The sequence below is a fragment of the Scomber japonicus genome, chromosome 20 (genome assembly GCF_027409825.1).
Source record: "Scomber japonicus isolate fScoJap1 chromosome 20, fScoJap1.pri, whole genome shotgun sequence".
Taxonomy (NCBI): domain Eukaryota; kingdom Metazoa; phylum Chordata; class Actinopteri; order Scombriformes; family Scombridae; genus Scomber; species Scomber japonicus.
The window spans coordinates 12,470,916-12,495,732 of NC_070597.1; the positions used below are offsets into that span (position 1 = coordinate 12,470,916).

Genomic DNA, 24,817 nt, shown 5'->3' on the forward strand with positions numbered 1-24,817 from the left:
TTTGTTGCTGCAACAATGTCCTTGACCTCCTGGCAACAGGCTCTAGTTTTTTTTTTCTTCCCAATAAATACCCTCAAATTTGACGGATTTGACGTCATGACTGTTTACTCATTCAATTTGCCATGACAGTGTCCACCTGTCTTTACTCTAATCCAGGTTTTCTCTTCCGCGTTCAGGGTTTTATTCAGTAAGAATGAAACATTTATCAGGTAGACTCCGGCACTGTGACAGGCTCCTGAGATTAAAACAGAGTGTGATGAGTTGTTCAAGAGATACCTGGGATGCCGAGCTTGTTTTCATTTTTTCCTCACTTTATAAATGTTTTTTTTGTTTTATAAGACAGTAAGTGCTTGGTATCGTTTGCTCTGTTGGAGTTTATTTTTTGTCAGTATGAATCCAATGAAGCTGATAAACATGGATGAAAGTATGAAAGGTATGACTTGTTTTTCAGACCGCGAGTGATTGTTATTGATGATGTCTGAATTGTTTTGATTATGTCTGGTAATTTCTTTATGGTCTTTTTGTCTCACAGGCTTGAGGTTTTTAAGGGCCTTAAGGTTGATACAGTTCTCAGAAATTTTACAGTTTTTGAATATACTAAAGACAAGGTAAGTGTATTCATATTTTTCCCCATTTTTGTCAGTTTAGCACACTGTAATATTTGTTGTCCTGTGAAATACTGCATGAATAGTGATATTACACTCATGTTGTTAAATAAGGCACTGAGATTACTTTGATTGAGGAAAATTTGTATTTTAGTCATGTTTTGCTTGATGCAAAATTAATATTCATTCTTTCAATTTGGTAACCATCAATATTACATTTGAAATTGATTGCTTGGTATGCAGCATGCTGTTTTGTGCACTGGACGCTCTGTTTTTTATGATGGAGTCTTGAACTAAACAGCTTTCTGTTTGTTAGAATTAAAGCTTTTTGCACAGATGTCATGTCAGGAAGAGCTTATAGTGCAACAAAATGCTTTAGAATAATCTCCTGACTCATGCACTCAGATGAAGGTAAAAACAGAACACGCAAAGTAGAAGTGGACAGAGGTCAGACAACGACTACGAAGTGTTTCATCCCACAATTACACATCATGTGTGTTATTTATGAAGCATTGCACCTATGAATCCTAATTGTATAGTGAGGAAGACCTTTACTCACATAATGCATGTGTTACCATTTACATTGGTCATATTTTTAACTTGAGTGTTTTGTGTCGCATGTTTTGTGTTTCTGTTGAATCCCTCTTTTTTTAACTGTTTCTCACAGTAGCTCATTTACACAATCACACACTATCTTACATTATGACTGAACTCAAAATGCAAGCTGTGTAATGCATTTTAGAGCATGTGTCCTTCAAATCTATCAACTTGTTTTGACATCTTGGACACTGTTTGTATCTATGTGCTCTCCTAATGCCAATGTAATAACTAATACTAAATAATTTTGTTGTCTGGCTTTCCCCCCCCTTTTAATAGCAACTCCATAAAGCTGGTGAACCTGTGTTCAATCTTCATAAGCACATGGCTAACTGCAGCAGGCTTCATACATTTGGTAAGTTAGTGGGAGCCATTGAAGTAGAACGGGAAGTATAATGGTATAATGAATGCCTGCTCAATATTAGTGTATCATTTTTAGTGCATTGCCAAAGTGGATAAAAATCCACTATTTGCATTTGTTTTCAAGGTGGTTGTATTAATCTCAAACTCTGTTCCAGGTGGAAAACTCAGGGGATCCTTGGGAAAACTTCCAAAATTCTCAAGCACTTTCCTACTGGGAATGTGTCTACTTACTCATGGTTACTATGTCCACTGTTGGCTATGGAGACGTTTATGCAAAAACCACCCTGGGCCGCCTGTTTATGGTCTTCTTCATCCTTGGTGGTTTGGTAAAAATCCCTCTCATTATTTATTCCTGCTTAAATCCTCCATGCAACCAATCATTACATTGTGTTAAACACCGGGACGATCCCAACACAGGACGCCCCTTCACCCTTTGTTTACACTGAGCTGTTTTTGTAGCTCATCACTTCACCACAGTATGTTGTTGCATGTCATGTATTGTAATGAGTTGTCTACAATATTGCAGCATTTATTCAGGTATAATGCTGTCATTTTGTTTGCTTACATATTCATTATTTTATGACATGTACAGTCGAAGATTTGCATCTGTTATTAACTGTTAAAGTACTGCGGTTTCAGGTGGCTCCACTCTCCTTCTCCTCCCCCCCTTCTCCCAATCCAACAAACACAATGACTCAGGGATGATTTATTATATCCCAGTTTGATGGATGTAGCGACATAATCTCACTTTCTGCACAAATATTTGAAGGTACATTTACAGAATATAATGTGGAGAATGAAAGCAATCAGTTAAACAGAAACAATCCTTTATGGGAGTTACCTGCAGAATAAAGTAACCAGAGGTAATTTAGATGACACTATTATCCGGACTTTAAAATATCTTGCCAGAGTGGAAAAAACATTATGGTGACATAGAATTGTTTAATAAAAGAGAATTGTGTATAAAATGGGTGTAAACAACATTTAGTTCTCTTCTAAGCTTTGTGATCATCAAAATACATTTGTCATCATAAAAAGTTAAGAAAAAATAGCAGAAATGAAAAAAAAAGGTTCAAATGAATAACTTGGTTTATTTTTAGAGCCAGAGGGGCACAAAGAGACCCCTATTTGCTTTATAAACATAATGTTTTATTAGTGCAGATCACCTGTAAAGTTACTCTTGTAATTACAAATGTTCATGTATCATGGGTATTGCAAGTCTGTTTTATTATTTAACTGAAGCAGGATACTTACACCTTTTGTGCATTAACAATTAAATACTCACAAGCAGTTTGAAACAAGTAATTTGGAAACTGTAAACTACTTTACGAGATGTGTCTCCTGCTAATGTTGATTTTTAAATTGTATTTGTTAAACTTAAATTTTGAATTTTAATATATGAAAAATGTTAACTATAATGAAAACGATGCAATCATAGTTTAGATTTTCCACTCATGTATAATTAGTTAAATGGCACCTGTGTCTCTTTTAGTTTCAGTTCTCTGTTAGTATAGTAGCACAAACATATTGTGGCTCTTTTAAGTCCTCAGATTGATTCTTCATTGTGCAGCAGTGTAGAAGTTCAGTGTTAAGTTGCGGTCTGCCATCCATTTGGCTCCCTTATTCAAATCATCCCGACATGTGTGTTTGTTGGACAAAACATGGCATATAAGGCTTTTTTCTTAATTTGTTATAATTTCTATTTTTCTATCACAGATTGACATACCGCTCATCGGCTGTCATTTTTCTCCTTTATTCTTCTTTTGGTTCAATATCTGTAAATATTGGCCTGATAATTTCCTTTTTTCCCCATTTTCATACTTTTTTCAATATTTTGAATGTAACTGTGCTATAATTTCAGGCTACATTCAACGCAATTTCCTTGAGTCATTAATGACTAATTTGAATGCACTGCAACTTTTTTTCTTTCTCCTTTTTCCTGTTATCAACTAAATAAATATTAATACTACTCTGCACATAGAATTCCTCTTCCAGACTTCACGGATTGCTTTAAAGCAAAAATAGAGGACCTGCTCTTCTTTGCCTGTCTTTTTTTTAGTCTCTTCTTCTGTCTCCTATCTTTTCCTTAGGCCATGTTTGCGAGCTACGTCCCTGAAATCATAGAGTTAATAGGAAACCGCAAGAAATATGGTGGTTCCTATAGTGCTGTTAATGGGAGAAAGTAAGTATTCAAGGAGGCTCTACTGCCTCCACCGCAGTAGAACCTTCTCTGCATGCCCTTTTCTTTTTCTTTTTCATGCATGTAGGCCATGTTTGCTCGCTACGTGCCAGAAATTGCTGCTCTCATCCTTAATCGGAAGAAATATGGAGGGAGTTATAACTCGACCAGAGGCAGAAAGTAAGTCAAACAAATTAAAAAACAGCAAACTTTCAATGGTGTGGTGTTGTGTGACTCAATTGGCCCTCTCATAAAGAGGTGACATACCCTGACTTTTGTTTAAAGAGACATCATGAAACTGTCATTTGAGATGTAATGATCTCAATTAGCACTAAAGTCACACTGTGACTGAAGAACTTGGCCATGATAAATGTGTGTCCTGTATAGCTGCTGCTTCTATTTGTGCAAGCTGTCATGTCTGCTTGTCATGAATGAATGTCAGCTTTTACACTGCAAAAAAATCTCCATCTCAACAAGTGATTCATAAAAGTGATTCTTTTTCCTTTAAGTGAAAGAAATCTGCTTGTCCAGTTAGATTATTTTGATCTATTTTCAATTAAAATCTACTTGTTTTTAACATTTATAAAACTTATTGTCAGTATATTTTTTAAAAAGTCAACTCATATTGGAGCCAGGTAAAAGTAACTTTACTGCCAAACAGGTTTGTTCACGCTTTAAGAAAGACTTTGATAGCAGTAATAGACAAAAATGACATGATAAGATGGATATTTTTGCAACGTAGTCATGTACATGTATTACTGTCATGCCTAAAGATGGCACATGTAGGATTTTCTCACATCTCGATCTGTGATATACATGCTATTGTTGGAGAAAGATTACAAAAGATTAAACTATGGCTACTGATTAAAGAAAAGGAAGTTTGTTAAGTCTGTGTTAAAGTGTGTCATTTCAAAAGATTAGGTTAGCCTGTTTTAGCATTTGGGATGTAGTTTGGGATGTAGCTTAAAGCGAGCAAATAACTATTGCTGTGGCTACAATAATCGACCAGATGATAAATGTAAATGCTAAAACACGATAATAATAACTGGAGCATGAGTATGAACAAATCATAAACTCAGCAAAGCTGTCAGATATCTATCTAAAGTTTGCTAACGTTAGCTAGCATTAGCCACTAGCCGGTCATATACCAGAACAAGTAAGGATGTAAAAGCAAAACCCTAGAGTGTACTGAGCAGGGGTTTTATTAATTATGAATTAACATTTAATTTGCAAGAGGAAAGATGTGTTATTTGTTTATTTTTATATTACATAGTCTTGCTTTATAACTCGCTCATTGTTGCTATGCTGTGAGCACTAATTTACAATAGTGATTCAACTTTTAACAAGAACTGTTTGAGGTGCTGTTATATGATTTTAATCGACAGATTCCAGCTTATTCTTCCGTGACGCATTTCAGAGAAAATCCTACATGTTTTGTGGTGTCCTACTTGTAATTAGACTGCTTATTGTCAATGTACATTTGTGCTCAATTTGTGTTTGTAAATGTTTGCATTCATTCACACTGTTGGATTTTGTTCATCCATCTCCCATCCCATCCTTCCAAAAGCCAAATTTGCACACCAGACAAATTGCATGGAATACAATAAATGAAAAATCTGATAAATAAATAATAAATAATCACTCAATAAATAATAACTTCTTACTACTTATCTGTATTAAATATGTAGTTACTGTGCCACTGATTGAACAGAATGCAGAAAAAGAGATTAATTATTCATAATCATGTTTTTTGCCCTAAAAAACAGAAATAGTGATTAATTCCTGATTAATTTTTAAATGGAATATAGAAAATTATGAATATCTGTTGACAGAAAACAATTAACTATACAATTAACCATAACAATATTAATTGGATCACCAAAATCATACTTTCGGTCCTGTGTGCCATTGCTTGCTTCATGCTGATTTTTTTTGGTTTTGTTTTTTTCTCCCCCAAATTTTCTGTTTTTCTGCACTGGAAAAACTATTTTTGTCCTGCTTATGCTTGTCTATTTCCTCATGCTTTGCTTTTAAACATTCTTGGCCTTTATCTTCAGTCTGACCTACACCCTCAGGAATAAATAAAATCTTGAGTTTAATGGAATAGTTTGACATTTTGAGAAATGTGATTATGTTGCTGTCTTGCTAAAAGTATTAGAGGACTCACATCATGTCTGTACAGTAAGTATAGAGCTACTGTAGTGTCAGGAGGTGATTAACATAAAACCACAACTTGCTGTGGTAGTATTTCTTTTTGTGCATAGATTAAACAAACAATATATGGTATATAGTGAGCTTATGAGGTGCTGGTAGGTGTATGTTTCTGCTCTGAATAGAGCCAGGCTAACTGTTTCCAGGCTTTATGCTAAGCTAAGCTAAGTGCTTCATACCTAATGCACAGATATATCTGCTCTTCTAACTCTTTGCAAGAAAGCAAATATGCAGACTTCCCAAAATGTCAAACTATTCCCTTTAACATATACACCTTTGTGTCCTAAGCTCTGCAGCTGTTTCTAAAGATAGTGAGATTCTGCTGGATGCCTCAGCCCTCGAAAGAAAATATGGCTTCTTTTAGAACGCCTTGTGGTGCTTTTGGTAAAGGTGGTCGTTCACTTTGTTTTAGAGAAGCAAAGACTTGGTTTCTTTAACCCAGTCTTTGTTTCTTTTGTAAGTCAGTGTTGTAGGAAATTAGTTATTAGAACTTAATCACTTTATAATAAAATACTTTTCAGTTCGTGTATCATGTTTTGTTGTATTAATTATGATTTTGTTTTGTTTAAAAAAAAAAAATGTGTTAATATTTTATGTAGTATATCAGCCTTTTTCTTCCATGTGATTGTCATAGCAAGCTGAAGCAAATACCAGCTCATTAGTGTTTGTATTGAGATGTTTTCATATAATTACTCACTGAAACGTAGTGGACACACTGGCACCATTAATATCTAGCAGCCAACAGTTCAGAGAAATAAAGAACATCTATAGATGCAATTTTAATCTGTACATACTTTTAGTTTTTGCTTCCTACTTTTAAATATTATGCATACTAACTTTTAATGTCTATTTCAGATATTTTCTCAGCTGTATAGCATAACTGCAATTTTTAAAAATTCCATCTATTCTTCTTTATATCTTTACAGTGCATGGTATAATTTCAGTCATTATTGTAATAGATTCAGTGGTGGAAGAAATACCCAGATCCTTTATTCAAGTAAAAGTACCAATACAGCAATGTGAAAATACTCCACTACTAGATATCATGCATGAAAAATCCTATTAAAGTAAAAGTGCACATATATTAACAGTTTGATGTACTTAAAGCATTAAAGTAAAAGTAGAGGTTTGGTCCCTCTGATATTATTTGACATCATCAGATTATACAGTCTATTTCAGTGGTTCCCAACCTGGGGGGTTGGGCCCCTCCAAAGGGTCACCGGATCTAAGGGGTCCTGAGATGATTAACAGGAGAGGAAAGAAGAAAAACCGAAGTTCTGATTCGGACTTGTTAGTGAAATATTGGATCATTTGAACCTTTAATGAAATTATGCCATGTGAGAAGTTTAGAGGAAAAAAATCCCTATTTGGTTGAGCTGTTAACACCTCACAGACATCTGAAATATAACCCCAACTACACAGTGCTTTTTGTAAAACATCAAAAAGCAAAAATAAGGTTGGAAACCACTGCTTTCATCTTTACCATGTGTTGTATTTTAAAAGCTTGTTATATTATCAATCGTGTCAAATCTTCATCTGAAAAGTAACTAAAGCTGTCAAATAAATGTGGTGGAGTACTTGAGCAGATTAGTTACTTTCCAACACTGAATAGATTAAATATCATTTAAACTGCTTTACTGGAACAGCTAGTGCAAAATAACTTATTTTGATTAATTCATTGCATTAAAGCCATGAAGAAACACTACAGTGAAAAACAAAACGTTTTCCTGGTATTTATTTTTTTAAATGAATATATAATAAAGAAAGATAGGAATAGCTCTAAACTGGGTTCCTTACATAAATGATCTTTGATATGTGGTAATCTGTGACTGTGTGCTGATTTCATAATCTCCATCTAAGTAAACTCTGATCCTTTATAATCTGATACTGAAATCCGCAGTGCTCTCTGACCGAGTCATTCAGTCCTCAGTCGTCAAAACAGAAACATACACCATCCCCCCTTTGACATAGTTTTATTTCCACACAGATTTCAAATCAATCACCTGAATACAACAGTACTGATTACTTTTCATGTCCATTACATCCATCCCATCTCAGATTTACCTTCTAATTCTGGGGCGAACATGAACAACAATTTGTGGGTTTTGTTGTTGACTTTTATTTCAACTACGTTTTAGTTTCATGATTGTTCTGCACCTCGTTTTCTAGGCACATCGTGGTCTGTGGTCATATAACACTTGAGAGTGTGTCCAACTTTCTAAAAGACTTCCTACACAAGGACAGGGATGATGTCAATGTAGAAATTGTTTTTCTCCATAAGTAAGTACATTTTCTTTCACTGTTGTTGCTGGAAAACATCAAATTTCATTGCTGAAGATATAACAATCATCTCTTCAGGAGATTGGAAGTAGTGTCTCTACTGAAATTTAAGAATTGCTCTTTTTTCTCAGTATTTCCCCTAATCTTGAGCTGGAAGCCTTATTCAAGCGGCACTTCACCCAGGTGGAGTTTTACCAAGGGTCTGTCCTAAACCCACATGACCTGGCCAGAGTCAAGGTAACTGACTTATAACACGTCTTCGTCTGTGGCTCAGAGAGAAACTATTTCCATGTCTATAAAGACTCTATTATAAAGTTTCTGTCTGCTGTTGACTGGATCATTTTGTGTGTTGCAATGTTGTTTTCAGATTGAATCTGCAGATGCATGTTTGATCCTAGCCAACAAATACTGTGCTGACCCTGATGCTGAGGATGCATCCAACATCATGAGGTAAACCACTACAGCCTTTCCAACATTTACAGTATGGTTATGAGTTGTTTGTTTGTTTGTTTGTTTTACCCTGTGACCAACTATGTATGATTGAATTGCAGCTTCTGAGAAAAATACCTATAAACTATTATTATTAAACTGTTGGTACTTTCAAGGCTATTTCACTTTTCATGGGCTTCAGAGATCTTCAAGTCAGTAACATGCCAGACTACAGTACAACTGATGATCTGATGTGGAAACTAAAGAATAATATGTTCACAAATTCAGTAAACATAAAGTTGCTGTAATCATGCAAGCACATATTTGCATTCTTCTGCAAGCATTTTGTTGTTTTTTCCTTGTAACACAAACTCCACTGGCCCACCATGTGTGAGTCTATGTGAATCTTTGAAAATACTAAATAATTTAGGATGAAAACTGTCAATATAGCATTGACCGGTAAACTCGTGCAACAGCATGTCCTCTTTAACAGCTGACAGGTACTGTGTTTTGGAAATCCAGAAACAATAGAATGAATTGAATAGAATAGTGTATAAAATCCTACCAAATGCTCATATCTCAAAAAGTGAAAACCAGTGTCTGATATCAATTTCCACTTGTTCCTGGACTTGTGGGTGCAAGCGAGCGTGTCAGAGCTGGCTCTCGCTGCAAGCAAACAGACAGACTCTCAGCATGAACAAATTTATGGTGCTCATTTTCGCTTATGGAAAAGTTTAAGAACTCAGAGAGAATCTGTTAAAAAACCTGCAGTTTACTTTTACAGAGATAACAACAACAACATAACAATCCCTAGTTTTAAATCTCTGGACATTAAAAAATAACATAAAAACTGCCAGCTGCCTAACTGTAAATACTGTTTGTAATATACAGTACAAAAATGCTATTTTAGAAGTGTAAGTTATCAAGTTAGTGATTTTGTTTGTCCTTCTTGTCCTGCATTAGAGTAATATCCATCAAGAACTACCATCCAAAGATCAGAATAATCACTCAAATGTTGCAGTACCACAATAAGGTGGGTACAATCTGTTCCTTTTATTTGAGTCATCAGTTAGGTTTGCTCTTGTTGTATTTGAACAGTTTCAACCTTAATTAATGCTTGGTTTAGTTTACATGGTTTAAACATCTTACAAGTGTTTTGCTGCAGTTTATAGTTTTATGAAGCAACCATATAACTTCATGTTTCCTCTCAGGCTCACCTTTTGAACATACCAAGCTGGGCCTGGAAGGAGGGCGACGACGCCATTTGTCTTGCAGAGCTGAAACTTGGCTTTATTGCCCAGAGCTGCCTGGCTCAGGGCCTCTCCACCATGCTGGCCAACCTTTTCTCCATGAGGTCCTTCATCAAGGTAGCTACAACTATTCATCCATCAGTGCTCGCTGTGTTAAATTCAAAAGTGAACAGTCAATAATCATTGTCTGAATAGGTAATGATTATTCCAGATGAGGCCTAATTTGATGAATGGATGGGAATAAACTTGTACAATACAAATTAAACTGGTATAACCTTGTTTTTGTGTTTCATTTAGTTTTTTTCGTAATTGTAAGAGCTTGTTTGTCTATAAACCTTGTTTGCAGATTGAGGAGGACACATGGCAGAAGTATTACCTAGAAGGAGTAGCCAATGAGATGTACACTGAGTATCTGTCGAGTGCCTTTGTAGGCATGTCTTTCCCTGTAATTTGTGAGTAAGTACACAAAAACCATGGGTCTCTTTTATTAACAATTGTCCTGTGTGGTCTTCTCTGTTATCTCCTTTGCTGTTTTTGGTTTTGTGTTTACCAGATGTACTTTTATACACACTTTGTGGCATCTAATTTTTCAATGAAGAGTCAGAACTAAGAGGCTGAAGATATGAGAGTTAGTTTTCACTGGAAGCTGAAGGCAGCTGTGGTTGCAATACATATTTTTATATTTATCTCAAGATCATATGTTGATTATCTGGTTAATTTTCTCAAGATAGCAGGTCAAATCTCTTGTTATGTTGAGATAATTCTTATTAAAGTGATGGTTTTTAAAACAAAAGACTCAAATTTAGCAAATTATCATCTTATTATGAGAACACAACAACAACCGAAAATCACATGATCTTGAAATAATGGGTTTTAGAAAAGAGGAACCATTACCACTCTTTGGCTTCCATACCTTAATTACTATTGTAATAATTATTGGATTTGTTAGTTGAAGAGTCAAAGAAGCTAAGGTTATTCCAAAAGTGTACAGTCCACAGTATAAAACCGATGCCCTGCTTCAGAAATATAAATTGTACCTCACAGTAGAAAACTGGCACTCCCAGTTAAGATTAGTTGCAGAAAACAGCAGTCCTTTAGTGTGCATGATGTCTCATTAAATTGTTATACTCTTCTGCAGACTCTGCTACGTGAAGCTAAAGCTACTCCTAATAGCTATAGAGTACAAGTCTGATCAAAGGGAAAGCAGGTAAGTGGATGTGCTCAGCGTGGATTGTAAGTTATTAAAATTCATGAATGCAAAAACTTTAATACGCAGGTGTGTTTGCTGTCAGTATTTACTTACAGTGATGAAGCTACTTTGAATCAGCTTGTCTGTTTGACTGAAAACACAATGTGCATTTTAAAAGAAGCTAAATTGGTGTCTAAATTGTTTTGTTCACAGAGTTTTCTGACAGATTAATGTGCAAAGTGGCCATTTGGTCCTTTTTAGTATAGCTGAAGCTTTGTTTTAGTGGTTTCTCTAAAGCACTGATGCTCATCTCATACCATTTGATGTGTCACTGCTGCAGTATCTATTTCATCAACCTAATTTAATAAACAGGACATCCTCTCAAATGAGGTGTGAGAACTAATCCTGCCAGCATGTATTATTGCCAGTGATTACAGCAAAGCCTTGCAAATTCCCATATAACCTTACGCTTTAACATCCCTGGTCTATAAATTCGGACAGCACCCTGATAAACCCTGGAAACCACGTGAAAATGCAGGAGGGGACCTTGGGCTTCTTCATTGCCAGTGATGCCAAAGAAGTAAAGAGGTAATGAATGGGACCTGAGATTAGAATCTAACAGCATCTAAAAGTAAAGTGTCTTTTCTGATAAATGCTCTGTCTGGCTGTTTTTTTTCCTCTGCTCTTTTGCATTATGCATCATCACATACTATATCTCTATTCACATTGTTTCAGTTGAGTCCTACTTATATGTACGAGAAAGGGCAAAGAAAACTTGCCCAAACAATTCATGGTAGGTTTGTAGCTTAACATGTTATTAGTTAGCATGCTGTTGTGTAAGCTGTTAGCTATCTGCTCTTTGCTTGGTACTGGTTTAGGTTTAGGTAGTTAGGTTCAAGAGTGAGTAAATGTGAACTAAATCAATTTATCGCAGCTGTTGGGAAGGTAAAATGTCTATTAACACTTTATTTCACCCTCTTGGACATTGGTAACCTGGGATACTTGTCTTTCTTTCACAGGGCATTGTTTTACTGTAAGGCTTGCCATGATGACATTACTGATCCCAAAAGGATAAAGAAATGTGGATGCAAGAAATGTAAGTGATTACATATTAAAATATTGTCTAAGTTGTTTTGCTTTCATTAACAGGCCGTCACAGACTAAAGTGAAACAGCAGTGAGATTAGTATAACAGTGTGATGGTGTATACAGTATGCATGACCTCATCAGAAGATTTCTCTCTTAAAACTACATGTTTGGGCCTCTGTATAACATCAGTACCTTCCCACATTAAAGGGTCAGTTCACCCAAATTACAAAACACAGCTTTCTAGTTGTGTTATGCAGGTAGTTTGGTTTTGGTTTCATGCGCTTACAGTTTGTGATATACTTCACTGCATTTCTGTTTTTTTTAATTTGGATGAACTGATTCTTTAAAGGAATAGTTCTACATACTAGGAAATATGCTCATATGCTTCCTTGCCAAGAGTTGCATGAGAGCTTAGCTTAGCATAAAGACTGCAAACAGGGGGAGTCAGCTAGCCTGGCTCTGTCAGAGGGTGAAGAAATCCACTTCTTAAACTCACTAACAGACACACTATATCTAATTTGTTTAATCCAGACAAGAACAGCAATAACTTCCTGGAGTTGTTGTTGTTACCATCAGGTTACCACGAAAGTCTAGAGTCACCTGGAAGTCACAATAACCAGCCACAACAAAACATATTTGTTACATTTTTGGTATTTACAGATTGAACAAATTCGATCATTAGTTTCTTGTCTTTATGCTAAGCTAAACTCTTAGCTTTAGCAGGATATGGAATGGACAGATATTAAGGCAGCATTGCTCTTCTCATACCTATAACTCAACTCAAGTGGTCTGCTCCTGATGGGCATCATGAGAGCATTTATAGAATACTCTGTTTTCAGTCTGATTCCCATCTATTATAGATAAAAAGTAGAAAAGCAAGCATGTTAACACAGGTAGAGTCCTCCTTACAGACCACCTGTGAACTCACTCTGTATATGCATTTTTTGTGCTTGCCTGTATGGATGTTGGCTATAGTGTCTTTTGTACAAAAGTTGTCTGTGCTGTCAGTTCATTGATAACTTTGTGATGTTAACAGGAATTCAAAGAGACTGTTAACACCACAGGTACCTGGATGGATCGTATGTCTCTAGACTGTAAAGATATCATGTACCACTTTGTTGTTCTTTCATTTGGAATTAATATAGTAATACAGCTAACATGAAACCCTAACATTTGGTGTATTATTTTACTGCTGCTTGGGAACTTGACACACTTTTCTAAAAAATTCACTTAATAGTGATATATTGTGAGTAACGTGGATTAATTTCCCCTCTGAAAATACAGCCTGCTGTCACTGATTGAAGCAATCTGTTTGAATGTAATGTAAATGTTGCATGTACAATGGTTGATGCTGCCTGGATCCCTTCTCGTTGTCATGTGCACGTCGCTTTTGATTCGAGAAAAACGGTCAACAAAAATGAGCAACAATAACAATTTTGGAAAACGACACAGAGAGAGATAAAGATATAAAGTTGAGCATGCAATAACTACAGGGAAGAATTTTCCATTGTTATTGAGATAGTGCTAAATATTTGTTGATGCAACATTATTAACTGAGCGTCGAATTTCATTCATGCCTGCTTGGGTCAATAATACTCCAGATCACCACCAGATGTCACTGCAGTCCTTTGACAAACACAACATCCCTGCATGAAGAGCATGTCTTTAGAAACACAAGGATGAGAAATGAGGGACATTTCTCATTTTAACTGGTTGATAAAAGAAATAAATCATTTGACATATATCCCCAAAAAATGTCATTTACAGTGATGACTACACACTTTTTCCACAACACATCAGATATCAAGTTGTTGTGCAGTATTTGTTACTTGAACATGTCAAATGAATTTATGGTCTTGTATAGTTTCACACAAGTGTTGAAACTAGTCATTTTTGTATTTGGCCTTTCTGGGAACACTCGAAGATTCATTTATATGCCTGGAAAACTGTAATATGAGACATTTTCACATTTACTTTTTTTTAACCTTTTATTAGATACATTTGTGTTATCTTGTCTTCAAAGTTAGAGAGAAGAGTTACATTCAAATTATATGAGAATTAAAATGATCAATTGTATTTTTTTTAAATTTAGGAACCAGTACAAATAGGTTACAGTTGGAAAATCACATATTGCATTGTAGATCTATAGAGGTTAGGGTAGGGGTGAGGTCAGGAAGTCAATCAGGAACTCATGAGAAAGAGAGTTTCTTCCACTGCTAAATAAAATAATGACCTGCCCTTTCCCCCACACTCGCTCATCACATTTTTACCCACAAACCACATGACTTTAGGGCTTCGTGATATTTACCCCACTTGTCTCATAAAATAACCAAAGTGAATAAACCACAAAAACTGGGAACCAGTTGAATTTGCTCGCTCGCGGTCAAGCCAAACTTTATCACGTGCATCCCAGCAGCAGCCTTCCTCTGTGCCCTGTCTTGCCTTTGTCCACTCTTCCTCCAGAACAACCCCTCATCATTAACCTGCTCTTCCTCTCCTCTCGTCTGAACCCATGACTGTAGCCAAGAAACCTGTCTACAAGAAAATGAGACTGGCATGTTGTTTTGATTGCGGCCGCTCAGAGCGGGACTGCTCTTGCATGCCGGTTAATGTGCGTTGTAACACGGACTCTCCTCAACGTGACATCCCGCTCTCTGCTGTCTCTGTTAATGATTGCTCAGCCACTTTACGTGCCTGTAAGTTGTCGCCATGACATGTGCTCTTCAAACTTTGTAATATGCACTGTGTAACCTGTGCAGTGTGTCTTTTAGCTTGTGTGGTGTCTAGCTCTAGCAGCTGTATCAACACTGTCATGGATATAGATGTTGCTTTACTGTTTTAGCTTTATGATTTTTAGTCAGCTGGTGTTCTTCCCCCCTGTGTTGCTACTTTTGGAGTGACTTTTAGCTGTTGTGAAGCATGCTGGTATACTGTTTTGCTGGTGTTTTTGTCAGAGATTGTGAGTGTAAAAAATAATCATCCCCTCAATGATAGTAATATAACTTAAATAGTTGAAGGGGATTATGGAGTGCTTCCCCTTCCATTGACCTCATCAACATGAAACCATGGAGCCTACTTGTACAGCCCTAAATCTCTGCCACACTTTTCTCGATGCACACTTAATGTTATAGCCCTCCTGGTAGAGAATTTAGCATGAATTTTTTATCAAATTATATATTTTTTAGGAGTGTACAAATACCATCATGATGTCACTGGAGAGGGTAACTTCATCTTTTCAAGAACAAACCCAAATTATATTAATTTAATTCAAATGTAATTATTTATTTTCATTACTGTACCCTCCAGAAATAGATACTCAGGATAGGATTTGATATATTTAGATGACAGAAACAATGTTTTAAAAAGATGGTCTTGAGAGCACCTTAGGGGATTTTTTGAGGATATTGAGGTTGATTAAAGCTGAAACAACCAGGGGCAAATTCTACAAATCATGTTCAATACATACAGTAAACCAATGTCCCGTTCATTGCAGAATTTTAATTTATAGTTTGAGAGTTTTTTAAGTACAATAATATAGTATAGTACAATACTACAATGAGAGGAACATATAGTGAAACAATAAAACAGCTCTGGATCATATTGGACTTGATTGAATTGACCTGAACTGAAAAGAGCTGCATATGAATTCTTTATTGAAGTGTGATTCCCCTTTAAAGCCAGAGGGCATGTTAAATTGTACTGATGTATTGCAGAAGGCACGAATAATGTGTCTGAGTTTGTGGAGGGTTGATACAATTTGCTGGAATACATTGTAGACTGTCATACAATTTTAGCAAACGTCTCTTGATCAAAGACCATTCTGTGTATAGTTGAACATCCCTGGGCGTTTCTACCCCTCAACATGTCTTGCAGGGTTGTGTGCTCTGAGCATCGCCTGGCTAGCTAAGCTCAAGCAGAGCTCCGGAGTTGCTGTCGACACGGTGCGGGAGACGCACGGAGTGAGGCCTTATACGGGCTGACATGGAAATTATGTTTGCATTTTCATTTTTGGAGTGCTACCGGTTGTCATGAAACTCAGCCTGACAGTTCCTAACCACCAGGCAGTCGAGTGCCCCCCCGCCCCTTCTTTCTCTCTCGTTGTGGGACAGATGCTAGCCTGTTAGTCCTGTGACTCTGCTTGCGCCCTCCGATTGCAGGCGACAGATGCCAGGACCAGCAAGGTCCCTGTTTGAACATTGCTGTCACTGTCCTGCCTTAAGCTCAATGCATGACCTTTATTGTAAGCAAGGGGTTGAAATAAGGTACTAATGAGCATGTGTGGGACTCACGGCTCCAAAAAGTGACTCACAGAAAGTTCCATACATCTGTGCAGGTTGTCTTAGGTAGTGTAGAGGAATGAGAAAGAGTTTTTGGGGAAGAGGTTAAAAGAATAAGCATAATACTAGATAGACTTTAGGAAAATAATACATTCTGTCACACAATACAAGTCTGGTTACATGCATACGTCCTTGCTTCAGATCTACCCACTGAGCATTGGTGATTTTCATGTTAAAGGACATCTAGACATGTAGGTTAAAAATGGGAAAATGTCATTGAGATTTTTAGACATTAAGGTTACACCCCATTTCATTGACTATATTTCAGTGTGCATTGTGGTAAGATCCTACTTCACATTGAAACATTCATGTAATCAATTAGTTAAATAATTGATTAGTCAATCAACAGAATCAGCAAATATTATGATAACTCATTCATTTTTCAATGATATTTTTAGGGAAAAAAATCAAATATTTCTTAGTTTTAGCTTCCTAATTGTGATGTCATTACATGATCATTACGTAAATCTATAACTCACTTCTACACAACAAGCTATTTGAAGATATCAAGTTGGGTTAGGGTTAGGATATTTAAGGGGATATTTCTTTCTTACGTATTGTAGACTAAACTATTGATTGAGAAATTAATTGGCAGATTAATTGATAATGAAAATATTTTTTAGTTACAGCCACAAACCATGTAATCCTAAACCGTTAAATTTCTAGACAGATTTATATAAACCTAGCCATCTTGTACCTGCAAATCACCAAATCAACAATTACTTTAACGTATCAAATGTGCTTATATTTATCAGCTCTGTACAAACAGTTGACTACGGTTCACAATTTAAACGTCTTGGCCACATTACTGAAAATACTGAAAATTACATTTTAATCTGATCCCTGTTTTATTTTTTCATTGTTTTGTCCATGTTTTCTTCAAGGCACACCTTTTTTTTAAAGAGAAATCCCTCAGTCCTCAGTTCTCAAATGTCATGTATAATTTGTTTTCAATGTAACCTGTTCTTCCTTGTAACCTTATCTGTCTCTGCATTTCTTTTCTCAGCTAAAAATAGCTATAATGGATATATCAAATCAAGTAAGTTCTGATTTCCATTCTCTATTTTGTCATTTCTTTCTAACCTCTTCCACATGTGCAGTCTTAGCTATCACTACATGTTCTGTCTTTAACCCTCTGTATTTTACTGTTTCACTCTTCATTGCTCTATCCAGTCTATCATCACCCATCATTATATTTTATATGCAGTGTATTAGGCAACTGTGTGGTTTGTGTTGGGTATCAATTGCAGCTCAGCAGTAGATGGTGCTACTGCTTCACTGTGAGTGTGGATGAATTAATCCAGTGCACATTTGAAGATACAACATTAAAAGATTTAAGGTAGTAATTAGGTAATTCAGATTTATTTTTAGAGACTAAACAAGCAGCATCAAAGATATTGTAACACTTGAGAGTTACTATAATTTTCTCTCAGTTCTCACCCAGCCAGCAGAGGAGTGTGAACCTTGTGGTCCATTCACTTTAGCAGAATCTGTGATAGGCAGCAAATCTGCCACAATGTGTTGTCCTGGAGAAGTGCTGTGCATGTTTGACATGGGGCAGATGAATAGTGGAGGTCTAGTGCAGGAAAGATAATCTGCTAGACAGCTGACTGTTGAAATAATCATCTCTATTCTCCAGTTTTAGCTCCTAGCCATTTTTGAGACTAAGGAAAACACTTTTTCTCTGCCTCTTTTGTCGTTATTGTCGCTGTTTTATCTTTAACAGTTTTACCCCCGTTATAACACCAGTGGAGCTCTATGCTTTTACATTTCAAATACTCAAACGGATACTGAATTCATTCCACCCTCATCAGGCATAAACTGCATCTGGTAGCTAGTGGTTGTTAATTCACATTGTCACCTCCTTGTTCTTATGGCATAACAATCGCTGGAACACCTGAAAGCATACTTATTAATTCATGTTTATTATAAATATCAAAGTAAATGTCAAATCCAACATTTCATTGGTGGCTATACCAAGTGGTTAAGTGGTGTTTAATAAAAATGAGGTTATTTAATTATTCAGTTATTAGCATTCTTGTGCCAGAAAGAATTACCCCCAAAAACCAGTGAATATGCTTTAATTATGATAAGAGTCACAAGATGTTTTATTAACATACACACTGCAGGTCTTATTGAAGTCAGTTTAAATCAAATCCTATATTGGTGCTAATGTGAAGAATTAAAGGTTAGTTCACTCAACTCACAAAGAAATAAAGAAAATAAAATAGAGGTGAAGGGAATTTGTTTGCACTACTTGTTTAAGCACTGAACAAGTGCACAGAACTGCGACAATGTAATTAATTATTGTGTTAACATTTTAAATAGGGAGTATTTCTTTAGTAAAAAAGTAGTTCCAATGAAAACTGTTGATAGAAAAGTCTCTGGATTATCCAAGACACATTGCTTTTCCAAACTGATTTTTTTTTTTTTTTTTTTTTAACAAATTAAGCAGCACAAACAAAATTATTCTCATTTTCTGTACATTGTGTTGGGGTGGAGGTAAAAGCTGAAAAAAAAAACTTTTTTTGTGATTTGACTGAACTGACCCTCTAAAAACACAAGTAAAGAATCCATTAATGTGCTGCTGATTTTGACTCTTCTTTATTTAGCAGTAAATGATGCCCCCCTAACCCAGTCATCAACTTATCAATACAAGTCAGCTAAACTGAACCACAACTCAGCCAGCGTGGTCTGTAGGGGGCCCCGCAGCGGAGTCACTGCTGTGTCGGTGCCGTTGGTAAACAACCGCAAGGGAAGCCTGCTGCCCCCCACTGAGCCCTCCACTTTGAGACTGAGCTTTATGGGCTCCAGGGACCTGGGCCAGGTGGGCCGGCTACCAGGGGTGGCAGAAGAGGCCAGCCGACTCCACCGAGCACGTAGCCTGCCGGTGAAATACAGATACCATCCCAGTCACTCCAATAACGCCACTCTCAGTCACAGGCACTGTAAGGGCCACCCTCCCCTCACCTCCCCTCCCCCGTTCCCCTCGTCATGTTTGGCAGGCCTGTACTCAACGACAGCACAACCAAAGCATGTGCTTGCCAGGCTGGAGTGGTTGCATGTGTAGCATTCCTTACTAATGACCCAGTGTGTGCAGCTGTCAGCTGTGAAACATTAAATATTGAACAGGCCAAGCAAGATGTGAAGGGCCAGTGTGTTTGAGCATCTCTCTCCACTGGAAGCCCCCCGTACTTCAACATTTTCCATTATAGTGTCACACTCAGACACGTTAACAGTGTTTGAAATTGTGTGTTCATCTGCAGAGGAGCATGATCTGTGAGCCTTTATTAATTTTAATGAAAGCTCTTTTAATTTCTTTGAAAAAAAACTGCTGACAACTTAAACATTGATTTAAAAGACTCAAGTGTATTTTCCATGGCTTGTAACAAGCTATTCCCTCTACAAACCATGGCTGTTAAAATGTCATTAGCACAAACACTTTTCTAGCTGCTTGTGCTTATTTTACCAGCGACTGCTACAGAGCAAAGTTGTTTTCCTTTACAGTGATATTAGCTTGTGAAAATATTTGCCCGATTACTTTACTCGAGGGTAAAACTTGTAATTTGTTCCCTTTGAAGAGCTCAATGCAGTTTTGTGTAGTGATAAAGACAATGTCCAAGGGCCATCTCAGCTGTACATAAATCACTCTGGCAAGAGGACCAACCTAATTATATGAGCCAAGGGCGTCACTCGCAAGATGAAGAAAGACCAGCAATCCGTACTGGATTCAGTATTGGCAAGAGAGGCTTATTTATAATGTTGAATGCTTGATGTTTATAGGTTATTACCTTAATTAAATGAGAATGTGAATGATTAGAATGGCCAACAGACAATTTATCCAAGTCAAGGTATTAGAAAATATATACTAACAAGGGATGAAAAATTAAATCAACCTAATGAAGGTTTTAAGTATTTGTGGTGCAACATAATCTGAGTTATATATCTGAAGCAATTTAAGCAATTGGCATGATGGTTGGCACTATATTGCATGTTTGTATCTTCATACACAATCAAATGATGTGCGAATGTACAGTATCCTTTCGTCATTATGCAAACATTGGACTGTTTGCACACTAGTTAAAGTGTCCTGTCCATCCCATCGTGTTCACCCAACTTCACTTTCTACTCTGTCTCCATAACCGTATTATCTCTTTGAATTCACTGACCTTAAATTGTAGTGTGGTGTTTCTTTTGCTGTCACTGATGTGTGGATTTTTGCGTGTCTTCTGATAACTTCGCTCCCTCATATCGTTGCTTCTTGTTGCAGTTGAAGATGACCAACAGTCGGCGCTATCGCCTAAAAAAAAGCAACGCAATGGAGGCATGAGAAACTCTCCAAACTCCTCACCGAAGATAATGAGGTAGGACGTCACTAATAATATGTGGTACCTGCTGCATCTGACTTTGTGTTTAGTTTCTATACACTGGTTTTCCTAAGTCTTCAAAATGCTCATTTAGCTGAATACAGATGGTGTCACCATGCAATACAGCTTGGTCAAAATTCTTTAATAACAAAATTTAAGAAAGCATTCATTAACATAGCATTCATTAACATAGCATTAGCATAGCCATAAAACAATTGTATCACCTAATAAAGCTGTTTTGGTGTGGGTATTAGCAAACAGTTGCTTATTTATATATACAACACACATGGAGCAACATTAGCATTCATTTTGCGGCTGGAATAAAGGCTGACTAGTGGTAAGACTGGACCAAAATAGTTAAGTAATGGGCTGTAAAACCAAAACAATTAGCTAAAAGAAGCTAAAATACTCCATTGAGCTGAGTGGAACTGCAGAGTCAGGTGGTTATTGTCTTTGGGTTCATCACTACATGCCACTACAAAGTCAATTAACCCAATGTTAATATAAATAACACTGATTTCAACAGATGTAAGGATCCTTTTCAAGAAAATGTGTTTCTGTGTTCCTATTAAAAAGCAAATATCAGCTCACATACAGTATCTTTTTTGGATTTGAAAAAAAAATGCTATGAACTTTAAAAATCTTGGATCGCTCAGACTCTAAGGACATCTTAAGACATTCTCAGCTCTTCTGTTTTCTTGAAAAACATCTCAGGCTTGCAGAAGTGCTCTGTGTCACAAAGTTTCAAGTGACACCCACTGACTACAGCTCTTAAACAGGCCTGGCACTAATGACAGCACCAGCCAGTCAGAGAGGCTCTAAAGGATAGATAGCCCAAGGCTATTCATCTATTGTCAGATCCCTGTGAGCTCTTTTCAGCACGTAAGGCCACAGATGATATGTATCCTCACAATGAAAGGCGAATTCAAATGCTACCTTGCTTTTATCTTGTCCCATAAAATTAAATCAGCGCTTATTGATTCTGACTGAAGATAACACTGTTATTCAACGCAAGGCCATTACAGGGATGATAATAGTAATAGTCATTGTCATTAAGTGCCATGTTATAAGGAAGGCAGGCAACAGGGAAGTCCTGCAGTTTGACGTATACAAAGTGAAATTATACTGATGTAATTTAATTAAAACTGACAGATGACTTTATGCTCCCAATGCTAATACTGCTGCTATTCATTTGACATTTAGAAATTAAATCCACAAATGTCTGTGTAGTTTAATAGTATAAGATACAATAGATCAACAGATCAACAATATAGTATAGCATTTATAAGAATGACTTAGTATTATATCTAAAAGGCGTGTTTATAGGCTAATTTAGCATTTTCTTTTGATCTATGGCCTCTGTTTTTGCAGGTGGGCGTTTGCCCTTGTTTGATTTGGTTCAAAGTGGTGCCAAAGTTGAATCGCTCCAGGTGATTTCCAGACTCTTGGGTAACAAAACCAGCCTTTTCCAATGCTATAGCCATCAGCTAAATAGCAACCCACCAAACCAGCCCATCTATTTGCCATGCTAATGCACTGTACGATACAGGTGGATGTGTTATTTCATACAGAGTGTCTGCTGCCTAGAGAGGGATTCACTGTGGTAGCCTAAGGGATACTTCATTGCAACATGCGGAGAAAAAAACATCTGGGTGTATACTATATCAAATGTGTTTTTACAGGACCTGCGGCCTCAAGGCCTTCGTAAATAAGTAATGATCAACAGATTGGCTCTGGGTTTTGAAGAGCAAGGCTTTGTCAGTTTGCATGATGGGGAGGATTTTCAAAGACTTTGCCTGCCCTCACTGCTTGTATCTGAATTGCAGTATTACAGTAAGCCAGTGCAGTGATGCTGAAATAGAAAATCTACATAATGTGCATGTCTAGTTTCTACTTTATGTCTCTCTCAGCTGTCATTACACTCCTCTAGAAGACACCTGGCCTTATGTTTTGCGGTCATGACGTGTGAAGTCTTGTCAAATGTGTCATCGTACGACTTAAGTAGTGAATTATGCCGCTTATCATTTTTAATGTTCAGAAGTGCGCTCGCAGAAATGACACTCACTGACGCCTTTGCTCTGTGTAATGAAACGAAGCACAAAAGAAGAAAGTGATCAACTGTTGAAGCAGACCTGCCTCCTGTTTCCAGATGTATCAGCAAACTAACACGCCCTGTCTGGAACTTAACAATGACGACCTCACTGAAATTAACACCATTTCCACAGGCTCCTTGATGGGTCATAAGACACATCTAATTGTGGGTTGTCACAACGTGTTTGGTCACATCGAACGGCGCCGTGACATACACGTCATGTCTGCTATAGCACTGCTGAGGCAATTGGCAGTGCAGGATAGTGACAGGCCGTCATGGCTGACAGTGAGCGATAGCTATCCTGGCAGAGCTTTGCCTCACCAGTCATCTCCACAAGGACAAACTGAAGTGACAGCGGCCCCACTGAGTGGTGAAACATTCGACTTCTGATGAAATATTTAGCTGAGGTGTAAAACCACTAAATGCTTTTACTCTTATTAGGACTTGCATTCCAGACTCTAGTAGAAGTTGATGATAAAGAGTACAATGGGAGTTATGGAGGATAATGTAGGATTGTTATGGATATAGTCTAACTCAATATATTAGTTGATGTACAGGAAATGATTTAACAACAACTTTGATAGTCTTTTTTGTCTCTAAGTAAAAATATGCTTAAAAGATCTGAACACAAACATGCAATAAAAATGTAAAAGTGTGCTAGCCAATGGCAAATGCTTTTTAAGGAGGCATACCATACCAATGACTATTTATTAAGAACTGAGGGTTTGGAAAGATGCTGGTATGGTTCACTTTTCCAGAAAGACTTAATGGATTTTCAAACTTGATGCAACAGTATATCCAGGCTTCAACGAGAAAATTGATTTCAGACATTTTTTATTTTGTACAACAATTGTTTCGACATAGAATATCTCAGAATAACACAATAATCAATCTCAGAATAACATACGTTTTTCATTTGAGTCAATAACCATGTTTACCTTTTCTTTCAGTTTTTGATTTTTTGATTTTGGAGCTGCAAAAACAGAATAAGGCAGCAAATTGTCACTGATTTGCTGCTCTGCTCTGTTTTATATCATCCTAAATGTACAAAAACAAGCAATTTGGTGGTAGTACTGTGAGCTCTGGAAATTGTTATGGCCATTTTTCATTCCTTTCTGACACTTCATAGACAATTATTAGTAATAAAATGAATTGCTAGAATAATTGATAATGAAATAAATGATTAGGATTAAGATGTCGAAGTTGTTTTGCGTTTTACGGTAATATTTCTAGAAATAAACTAGGTGATGTTTATTCCAGCTTCTGCATTGTACACTTATGCCAAGTTTTGTTAAAAAGATAATATTTTACATACTTTCACCCACATAATTTACTGTGCACACACTGTGTCCTATTAAATAAGCATTGCTTTAACAGATGTGGTTTGGAGAGGTAAAAAGAAGCAGAAAAGCCATTACCTTCTCCAACTACTTCCACTCTTGAAAGGACATCCAGGTCTTGCCTTGGGGGTATATCAGCCCAAAGGCGGTCTTTTTTGGCTTCAGTCTCCTGCAGCCTGAGGGATGGTAGTTTCAGCTGACACTTTCATGCATACTTAACATGTTACTTAAGGTAGTATTCTTTTAAAGTACCCACACGGATTAAAGGGATGCTCTTCTTACGGAGTCTTTAAAAGGTTTTGGACAGAGACCGCTTTTGTCTGGGTTTCAGAAGATAACATCAAGTCAGTTTAATGTGTTGGGCAGCACACAGCCTCTGTGGTTACCACTGTAGCTGATGGTTAGGGTTAAGGTTTTCATTTTAGAGCTTCTCTTTGTTGAGTTTGTATGCTGTCCTTTCTTCTGGGTTTCTTCCCACAGTACAAAGACA

The 24,817-nt window shown here is 36.8% G+C and overlaps 1 protein-coding gene across 5 annotated transcripts in view; it reads left to right on the forward strand.

Annotated features, from left to right (window-relative positions):
• LOC128380949 (calcium-activated potassium channel subunit alpha-1-like) overlaps window positions 1–24,817 on the forward strand; it is an 89,572-nt gene that overhangs the window by 45,018 nt on the left and 19,737 nt on the right. For 2 of the 5 annotated variants that reach the window (XM_053340849.1, XM_053340850.1), the window contains exons 6-20: window positions 533–608; window positions 1,482–1,557; window positions 1,721–1,891; window positions 3,656–3,747; window positions 8,125–8,235; window positions 8,367–8,472; window positions 8,603–8,685; window positions 9,628–9,697; window positions 9,876–10,031; window positions 10,261–10,370; window positions 11,053–11,121; window positions 11,605–11,691; window positions 12,123–12,199; window positions 14,714–14,887; window positions 20,799–20,892. In XM_053340849.1, the coding sequence (XP_053196824.1) occupies window positions 533–608; window positions 1,482–1,557; window positions 1,721–1,891; window positions 3,656–3,747; window positions 8,125–8,235; window positions 8,367–8,472; window positions 8,603–8,685; window positions 9,628–9,697; window positions 9,876–10,031; window positions 10,261–10,370; window positions 11,053–11,121; window positions 11,605–11,691; window positions 12,123–12,199; window positions 14,714–14,887; window positions 20,799–20,892 (1,552 nt within the window). Of the gene's footprint in view, window positions 1–532; window positions 609–1,481; window positions 1,558–1,720; window positions 1,892–3,655; window positions 3,748–8,124; window positions 8,236–8,366; window positions 8,473–8,602; window positions 8,686–9,627; window positions 9,698–9,875; window positions 10,032–10,260; window positions 10,371–11,052; window positions 11,122–11,604; window positions 11,692–12,122; window positions 12,200–13,428; window positions 13,438–14,713; window positions 14,888–17,534; window positions 17,568–20,798; window positions 20,893–24,817 lie in introns of all 5 variants that reach the window. The other 3 variants (XM_053340848.1, XM_053340847.1, XM_053340846.1) reach the window with 3 other exon arrangements.